Raw genomic sequence first — 10,289 nt, 5'->3', positions numbered from 1 at the left:
AAAACTTAAAATAAGTTGCTCGGTACCAAATGGCGTACTTAAAAAAAATCCTATCAAGAGCTTAATTGTTTTAAATACTTAATAAAAAGAAATGTCCAATTTATGCTTGAATTTTATTTTTTAAGCAAAATATTAAAATATCAGCCAAGGGTTCCAAGTTGTGCCATAACATTACCATTACCCATTAAGCCCACATTTGTTATCAACGCGCAAAGCCAATTTTATTGCATATTTCCAGCCCCTGGCTGGCAGGCTGGTGTTTGGCCTGAAAGCTTGGCCGAATGCTTTGAATTAAAATTTATTGCTAAAGACACGACAATCTGCAGACAAGACCAAACGAGAAAAAACCAACCCAAATCCTTTCAACACCTACGGCATTTCACCCACCAATAAAGCATTGTGATAAATTTTTCCTTTCGTCCCGAAGACAATTTTGGTACACGCTGATTGCAAATGGTTTCCGTCGTGGTTGTCTTTTAGCGCATTTTTTCCCTCTTCGCTCTTAGATTTTTCTGCCTTTTGTCGCTTTACACTTTACGCTCTGCCCTCGATCATCACAAAACCTCAATAAAGCAAAAACTCCATCATAAACTTCCGCCAATCCTTTACATCCTTCCCGGTTGGATCGGGCCTTGTTGTGGCAGTGGCAGCAGCATTGACAAACACTCAGTTAGATCACTTTGCGAGCCAGAATAAACAGATAGGAATCATAAAGCGTTCATTGAATTGCTTCCTTACTGGTCGTAAACATTCAAACGCCCACTCCCGTGCCCTGAGTTGTGCTGGTGAGACCGCTCTGTTTGTGGTTAGAAATTTTTCTTTTGTTCCTTCTGTGTGTGTTTTTTTTCTTCTTTTTGGTTATCGTCCAATAACGCGTAAACATAGACCAAGTCATCCTCTTCACGGGACCTTTGGCCGGGTTCGGGTCGCGTGATGCCACGTGATCTAGGCGGAGGTGAAATGAAAACAAAACCAAAAAACCAGACTCGAAACAAATCAGCAAACCGTAGCGAAACAAACGAACAACTCGCGAGCGACTCTCGGACGGGTGGTTAATTTTTTTTTACTTTGCTTTGCTTTGTTTTGTTTTACTTTGCCACTCGACAAGCCCAACTTCCGCTGCGTCCGGGGCTGTATGTAAGTGGCTTCCAGCTCGTTTGCCGAGATTTGAAAACTGACAAGCTAACCGGTAAACTGATGCGAAAGATAAATAATTAATTTTAAACCAGTAAAAAGTAAGCCAACCGAAACCGGAACGCGTACGCAAGCCACTACACGAAGTGACGGGTGGAAACGAAAAGAGGAATAAGGGTAGAGATGTGAAATGCAAAATGAGCTCAGCGGGTAAGAATAAAATGTAATTGGACGTGTAAAAATGAGAATTGTTAATCCCATCATCCGAATGTGTGGTTTTAGTCTTCCTCTAAAAGTGATTGGCCGTGACGGGCCACGAGTACATGTTAAAGGAAGCAATATGTCGAAACGGTTTCCCGTTTTTGTGAGTAAACTTAATTAATCGATACTATTAACGTTCGATAAGTAGGAAAATGGATAAAAGATTCAATGGACTCCTGTAGTGTGTAAATTTCGATAATTCAAACATGAGAAACTTATTGTTATTATGAGTGGAATTTGTTATTTTGATACATTTAATATGATAAAATTATATTTCAAATTACTGTTTATTACGTATCATGTAATTTGTAATAACTCGTTATCCTTTCGTATATTGTTTTTACAGCGTTTAAAAGCTGTGAGCTGTAAGCTACTGAACAGAGCTTTCAGTAAAAAGCTTACATCCTTCGAAGCAGCCCGTGCACTGTGGTATACTCCACAGGTCATTTGCAACATGGCTTTCAAATAGACGCTGATGTGCGTGAAAACCAAATCTCTTTTCTACAGAGCAACGAACTAATATTGCTAAATATATTATTTTGCAGTGAACGAATTCTAAAGTTTAAACCATGTATTTATTTCCATTCGATTTCAATCGCTTTTTTGACGGACAAACGAAATTCGACATTACATTGTGGAGTTAAATTTCAATCAATTCCTTGCTTTACCTGGTAAACTGCTCACTCACTACGTAATATTTGTGTAATTAAAATTTTTGTGATAATTACAGCGAAAAGTGTACATAAAATATACATAAACCGACACCACAATAATTTTTCAAAAACAATTCACCATGTTCGAAACGGCCGTGGGCTTGCATGTTCGAAAAAGTGTCCGAACTTCGGATTTCTTCGGCTGCTGCGTTTACACTACGGCAGGCGAGTTCAATACTTGCCATCCATTTTTTCCGACCTCATTTCATAAGAAATTTGCAGACAAAGAGGATCGTTTTTTCTGTAGTTCGGAAATTGTTGAATCAATGCAGTCGTACAGTCGTTTTATATAAGCTTTTTCATCAATCGATACTTTCCAAAAATGACCGATGAATAATAGGGAAAAAAGCTATGTTTGAATGAACAAAATCAGAAGCGACGACGTCATCTCATCAGCGACGGGGCCATCTATTCGACAACGGTACTGGAGCGCCTAACGCGCAAAACTCAGTGTGCAACAGTCAATCGAGCGTTACAAAAAAGAACACGGTATACCTTTCTGGATAAACTTCAACTCTTAGCTAATTTCGCGTAATACAAGGATTGTTCCTTGTACGTCGCCCGCTCTCGATAGAGTACGGCGCACAGTACGGGAATGGCTGGGCCAGGCTCGCGCTTCATGCTTGGGGCGCGGTTCTACCAGCGCTCTCCGTCATCGTACGTGAAAAAAACCCAACGAAAATATGGCTCGAAACGATAACACACTCCGGGATTCGATGTGAAATTGAATTTCCATTATTGGCCTATCTCGATTGGCTGCAGGGAAAGACGACAGAGGTCCCCGGTGGTTATCGGTTTTCGTCCCCGAAACGATCGATTTCACCTGCCCTCGGTTTCAGCGCTTTGCAGAGATGCCATAATTATTTATTTCGATCGTATGGCCTCCGCTAGAAGCGTCGGTACCACGAGCGCAGGTATAATTGTCGTACAGGAAAAAAGATGTGATTTTGGAAAGTGAGCAATTAGTCGCGAGGCTGCGTTTCGTCCGTACGTAATTATGTTTTGCATCCACGTAAAGTTCTACGAAACACATCTCTTGCGTTTATTTCGGGATTAGTCATTTCCATTTACGCGATTTTCAGTAATCTACGTTCTTAGCAAAGGGAAATACAGATAGAAGAAAAGTTCTTACTCCATCGCAGTGCATAAATGAGCGAAATAGCGCGAGGTAATTCACTACCGCAGGAAAGAGCCAGCAGTACAAGTTTGTGAAGGATAAAAAAATACGATCAAAGCAGTCTTTCGAAACGGTTATGGAATTGCTTACATTGAATCGGTAGCCATCTTTTATTCGAGAAGCGCTCTTGCAGAAGAAAAGGTAGGAGGAAACGGCGAGATAAGGCGAGAATGAATCACACACACACCATCATGCAAAGAGTGTATGCGTGCGCGCGCGCGTGTGTGTGTGTGTGCACGTGGATTGTTATTGAAATAACGGCGCTAACCTGATGAAAAAAAAGTACTGCAGTGTGTGCGATAGTGTTGTGCACGGGGTTGAACATATGCGTGGAAATGAAACGGAGCACACTTGGCCCAGTAGTTCACGGCAAGCACAGAGAGACGTCACGTCGTCTGTGGTGCTTATTTGATCGTTTTTTTATTGCAAAAATTCAGTGTATCAGTATCATGTAATTACTCTTCTATTTCCCTCCAGGTTTTTAGCCACGTGCAGATAATATCAGTGCAACATTTAAATCCGCCTGCTAGCCCTATATAGAGCAATTTAGTAGAGGTCTATTACCATTTTTTCTGTCATCTACCCCTCTCTTAGCCAGTTTGCTCCCAGCAAAGCACCCATTTTAAGGGTGCATCGGTGTGTGAACAAGAGGGGTTGGTTAATAGTCCTGTTTGGATGCTATTTTTAGAAATGAACGCTCTCCGTCGTCAGTCTAGCGAATTCACTTTCCCCTCTCCGTTAACGAACGAACCAATGCATCACGCACACAAATGCACGCGACCATAAAAAAAAGAATTGCTTTAGAAGGAAGAGGAAAAAGAAGAAGAAACAACCAACACACGGCAGGCAGGCAGGGCAGTGCATGTTAGGGAATGTTTATCTCTCTGTGTGTTATGATTTTATGTAAAGCACCTGCCAATGGCAAGGAAATCCCTTCTGCGGTAATATTATAGCAGCCAATGCGTATTGAAACATAATTTGTTTCTAACCATTTATTCGACACTTTATTTTCAGCCAGTTAGAAATGTATGTTCCTCATCTCTCCCGCAAAAGGGGATGAGCCCGAGCGGCTAATGTTATTCCATGGAAAACAAACTCACACTCGACACATGTACATATGACCTTGTCCTTACAGCGTGCGTGTACGGTTGGCACGATCGAAGGCTAGGGAAATGCATCCCACGTGTGATGGCAATGCGGCAACATCTGGAATGACTCAATGATATGCAAAATGTTATGACATTGTTGTTTACGCATCGATTTTATGTATTATTCCCACGCACAAACGTTCTTAGAATGGCGCAGTAATTGAACCATTACTCGTTGGACTTTAATGACAACAATTGTGAAGGGAACAATGCTATACCAACGATCACATGATGATGAACCTTCCCCATGCACAGTGGCATACCCTTTTCAAGTTGTTTTTTTAGATGTTAAGTACACATTTGTTGCCATCGATCTGTTTGTCTGATTTCTGTCCTCTTTGTCTTTACATGTTCCCCCTTTTTGCGATAGGTTTTAAAGATCACTTCAAACAAATACAAAAAGCCTAACATACACACACAATGAGCGATCCAGAAGATCTTGAAGACGGTGAGATCGAAGATGATGAGGATGAAGTGCAGCCGGAAGATCCACCGCTGATTCAACCTACCCCGGATTATTATGCGGAGTACGAGCCGAAGTCTGAAGATCATCCTCCGAACAGTGATGGTGAAGGCAAAGCTCCCGCTCAGACCAACAATCGAGAAAACACAACAAACCACTCGAACAAAAGTCAACGATCTTCCAAAAAGCCCGCACCCGTCGTGGATGACTGGGCGACAAAGGTCGAGAATGCCATTGCAAGCGCACTCATAAAGGATGGCGTACAGCCACCAATGCCATCGTCGGTTCCGCACGGGAATGAAACCGAGGCCGATGCACATTCGGGCTCTTCCAGCCGGAAGTCGAAGAAGCGCAAAAAACAGCACCGCGCCGGTGAGGGACCGCACAACAGCAAGCAGCAACGACTGAGCGGCGAGCCGGATGATGATGGGGAGATGGATCTGGAGTACGAAATGTTAAACGTGCGTGGAAGCAGCCCCCAGCACATGATGGGACGGGATTCGGGTCGATCCGATTCGGAGGCAGACGATACGCATTATTCTTCCGATGATTCGTCGATGCGTGATCGAGATGGACACTATCGGGGTAATCGAAGGGATCGCGAACAGAGAGATCGTGATCGCGAGCGGGAACGCGATCGGGAACGAGAGCGGGACTACAACCGTAAGAAGCGGAAACAATCACGCCAGAGAACCAATAACAGCAAACCGAACCGGGACGGCCGGAAACGAAAGCGTGATGATTCGGATGTAAGTCAGCAAAAAGCTTGTTATTTTTATATTTTTTGGGAGATTGTATGTTTTAATGACAGAAGTGTAGACACGTGGTTAACAACTGGACATTTTTTGTTCTAGATATTAGGTTGGGACAGAATTCAGTATTTCTACCACAAAATATTACGACTTCTTAGCATGTAACAACCCAAAGCACTTTGTATATGAGACCTTTTCGATTCATCATTTTGCAGGACGAGAAGCATAGACCGACGGGACCACGTAAGATGGAGCTGTGTAAATTCTACTTAATGGACTGCTGTGCAAAGCGGGAAAAGTGTCTGTACATGCACAAAGACTTTCCCTGCAAATACTACTACCTAGGCATGAAGTGTAAGGAGAAGGACAAGTGTCTCTTCAGCCACGGTGAGCCACTGTCCGATGATCTGCGAGCGATACTGTTGAAGCATCTCGAGACGGCACCGCAGGAGATTCTTGGCAGCTTTCAGCGCATTAGTCGTGATAGTGCAATCAACATGCTGAATGCGACCCATCGCAAACTGCAAGAACGGTACGGCGGTAAGCCAGATCCCGTACCAGGTGGTGGGGGCGGCAAAATTCCTTCACTGCTAGATGTGGTTACGGCACAACCCTCCAACAGCAGCATGCTCAGTCCAAAGCATTCCCGCAAGTCTCGCTGGTGTGAGCAGCAGCGACAGGACGATGGTGGCCGATCGAGTGATGGAGAACCGTCCGAAGGTGGTGGTGATATGAACATGCAACTGGCCGGTGTCATCACACCTGCCCAGATAAGCGATCTCGAGCAGATGGGCATTAGGACGCTGGACGATATCAGTCAGCTTACGGTGGCACAACTGAACGAGCTGGGGCTAAGCATTACGCAAATCCATGACCTGCAAGTGCGGGCTTTGAATGCGCAAAAGCAAGCAGCTGCTAGTACGAGCAACGAGCGAAGGCGTCCTGCTGCTGTGGTGGTCGAAACGGCGAAAGATCTCGATCTGCGTACCCTCCCAGGAGCGGAAGAATCCATCACAAATGCCAACGTACACGACGGTACCAAAAAAGACGTGGATATGCGAGTACTTCCATTAGCTGAAGCCGGTAGTAAGCTAAACAACAGCAACGATGAGGCATTGGCGGGTAGTGCCCTTCTTAAGCCACCCACAGTGGATTATTCACAGTACATCAAGGATTCCAATTTGGACGAGGAAGACCTCGATGCGGTAGCAGCCAATACGAGCTCTTTATTAAATGTTCCAGAAGAGGACGATGATGACGATGACGATGATGAGAATCATTTGAAGATTAACATCGATGAGGAGGAGGAAGAAGAGAAGAAAGAATCGGACGAGAATGATCCATCGGTGGCAGAGAAGCGATCCGGCACTGGGAGTATGGAGGAAGATCAGGAGGAAAAGATGCTTCTTCCTCCACTGATACCACCCAAGATCGATTATGCCCAAGGGCTTGGTGATATATTGAAGTACAGCACTACGATAGATAAATCACTGCATCAGCAGAACAGTAATGAATCGCCTCGATCGCACCGATCACCATCGCCAGCGGCAAAGGATGAACCGGCTGGAACGCTGCCAGGCCTGTCGGACGTATGGACACCGTCCATGGTAGACTCGCAAAGCAGTGGCCAGGGTTACAGTGTTCCACAGCAACCGAAACCATCGGCTAAATCCAACACAGCTAAGCAGCGAAGCACCACCGGGTCATCGATTTATGAATGGTATGATTCGGACAATGCGTCATCCGATGGTGGCCGAAGTTCGCCGATGGCAACACCCTTCCGGTACGGGTCGGAAAAATTGCTACCGCTAAACATTGCGGAGGATGATCCTTACACTACCGGTAGCAGCAGCAGCATCATTGGTCGTGAAGCATCGAGCGAACTAGGATTTCCATTCAAAACGATGATGGCCAACTACGTGCCGGCCACCGAAATAGACGGTTCGATTGGGTCACACGCACCGATCAACTATAAGGTATAAGAGGGGATCTTTCAGCTACTAGGCCGCTTCACAATCTAATGAAACTTCTTTTTTATTATTCAATTTCCGAAACTTAGGTGTATGTGGTTGACGTACCAAAACCCAACTACGGCACACTCCGTCGCTCGATGGCACGTCCGGTCGGTACAAAGGATCCGCGTCTACGAAGACTATTCGGATTGCAGAGTGATGATGACGAAGACAGGGACGATACCAGCGATGGTATAAAATCGCCGGATCCTAACCCGAATACATCACCCCTGCACAATAGCGCACCTTCGCTACCGGTGGCTAACAAACCGCCGGTCATTAGCAGCGGTCCACGGTTAGATCCACGCAAGCGGCACGCAGAAAAGCAACAGCAAGAAGCAGCCCAACCGCAGCCGGCGGGTCCGTTTGGCACGATGAAGAGTACGGCTTCCAATAACTCCATGCCGCAGATCGATGTACAAGCGATCCTACAAAAGTCTGTCTGGTATAAAGATCTTGGTTCGCAGCACAAGATCATGGTCAACCAGCAGCTGGCAATCTTGTCGACGGAGATGAAGAAGTATCACAATTCTGACCGTTCGACCGCTCAGCTGAGTGAGTTCATGAAGTTTCTCAGCACGAACAACATGCTGCAGCAGATTCTCACCTATTTGAACGTATACGTTGACGATTCCGTCACGTTCTGTGAGGTTCAGGCCGTACCCAACCTGCCACCACCTTCGCTCCCGATGTCGACGAACATTCCACCACCGTCGATTGGCGGACCGATGCCATCGATGCAGTTGCCAATCCCAATGCACGTACCGCCCCCGATCGGTGTGCTGCCAGGATCGATGAGCGTACCACCTCCACACCAACCGAACATGCCTCCAATGTTTCTGGGCCCCAAAGCCGCTGGTCCCTTTGGACCACCGGAACCACAAACCGGTCCTCCACCTACGGGCATGATGCGACCGGGTTTGTTGGGCGTTTCACCGAACATGCCATTCGAGCAGTTCCTAGCAATGGGTAATGTTAACAAAAATGACGGTGGTGGACCCGGCAACAATGGACCACTGCCACCGTGGATCCAGGGTAATGGGAACAATATGCGAAACATGCGCAACAACAATCGCATCGGGCACAACTTCCGGAACAATAACGATCGATGGAATAACAATGGTGGCGGTGGTGGTGGCCCACCGATGATGGGTAATAATGGCAATAACCCGGGTGGCCAGGGCAACAACATGAACAACAATATGAATCGTCGAAACAATGGCAACAACAACAACAACAACAATCGACGAATGGATCGAAAAAAGTAGATCATTTGAGAGAGAAAAAAGCAACCCCGCAAGAGATTAACCAGCCAGCAGCAGCAGAAAAGCAATAAGGAATTTTGGCTATTACTAGTGCTACTACTACAACTACTACGCTTTGCCCAGTGTGTGTGCGTGTGTGTCGCCCTAAAAATGAATGATAAGATGATTGGTGCGAGAAGATGAGACACATGGTAAATATCGCCATGTCCGTGTAAAATAACTCAACTAGAAAAGAAAAAACTTCCTTGCATTGTCGATAGGCAATGCTTTACACATCGTGAAATTTTAACGATGGATCAAGAGATTTACTAAGAGAAATGTCTAAAGGTTAAAGTAGAGAATAAGAAGGGAGAAGGAACTCACACAATCAGTTCCTGCTCGACGACGTACAGGTCTTCTTTTCCCGCTTAAGAGAAATAAATTATATAATTATTGTACATCACCATTTACCTATTCAAACCCCGCCCCCGGGCCCGGTGTGAGGAGATTCACCCTGTGAATTGGTTTGCTCTATCATGATTCAGTTCACCGGAAGCCTTGCTGTGTAGAGAGAGATAATTTAGCGTTGATTTATGTACGATTAGGGGACCTTTCCCGATGTCTTTTTTGTGCAACAAAAAAGCAGGTTATGCGAATGATATTGTAGATTTTAATTGTGTTTTCATTGTACCGCATCTATGAAGACTTCGGCGACTACAACCATGCGCGCCGTTTTCGTCTACTATAAACCATATTTATATGCATTGTTTTGTGTAACGTTTTCATTTGTCTACTTTGAACAGAAACAGTTTTTTGGTACCGTTTTTTTACATGGTGACGTAATGGGAAATATGTCGCCCATCGGTTTAAATATGTTTGTTAACTGTTATCGCCTCTTAGGAGGGTATTCGGAATTCCGATTCGACGGATTAAACCATAGCATGTGCTTCCACCATGTAAAGGTCGTTGTCAAAACGCCCGAATGCCTGTGTAACCGAATCCACGCTGACGTTGATCAGTTGATGATCAGGTTCCAACCGACCCACGGACCTACGGTGTCACTGTATGCGTTAACCGGCTTAAAGCCCAGCTAAGCGAATCCATTGAAACTGTAACATGAGTACAGAGATAGTGCTTTTGCAATGACGGCCAGATTAACATGACCCAGGACCACGTGCGTGAAGATGTTTGCTGATTAAATCAGTTTTCTTCTTGAGGCTAAATTGCGTATTCGCTTCATTTTAACAGAAACAAAAAAAACGAATTCATAACGTCAATTTGTCGCTAATCTAGTCAAAAAGAAGGAAATTGGTTGATTTTTGTTAGTAATTACTAGGGAAAGAAATATAGTCAGTACTATTTATTTAAAGATGCGCTGTACAGAA

The 10,289-nt window shown here is 44.9% G+C and overlaps 1 protein-coding gene across 3 annotated transcripts; it reads left to right on the top strand.

The window, feature by feature from the left end:
- The first annotated feature begins 2,289 nt into the window (after positions 1–2,289).
- Positions 2,290–9,560, top strand: LOC125766877 (protein suppressor of sable). Of its 3 annotated transcripts, none has more exons than XM_049432949.1 (4): positions 2,290–2,529; positions 4,804–5,645; positions 5,864–7,624; positions 7,708–9,560. In XM_049432949.1, the coding sequence occupies exons 2-4, from the start codon at positions 4,854–4,856 to the stop codon at positions 8,926–8,928; spliced, it is 3,774 nt and encodes a 1,257-aa protein (XP_049288906.1). In that variant the 5' UTR covers positions 2,290–2,529; positions 4,804–4,853; the 3' UTR covers positions 8,929–9,560. The 3 variants fall into 3 exon arrangements, with proteins under 3 accessions (XP_049288906.1, XP_049288904.1, XP_049288905.1); XM_049432947.1 differs by having other exon boundaries at positions 2,293–2,597; XM_049432948.1 differs by lacking the exon at positions 2,290–2,529 and adding an exon at positions 2,605–3,736.
- Positions 9,561–10,289: the final 729 nt, after the last annotated feature.

Source organism: Anopheles funestus, chromosome 3RL (genome assembly GCF_943734845.2).
Source record: "Anopheles funestus chromosome 3RL, idAnoFuneDA-416_04, whole genome shotgun sequence".
NCBI classification, from domain to species: Eukaryota; Metazoa; Arthropoda; class Insecta; order Diptera; family Culicidae; genus Anopheles; species Anopheles funestus.
The sequence above is the reverse complement of the archived record's forward strand: the minus strand, read 5'-3'. Positions and strand labels throughout refer to the sequence as shown.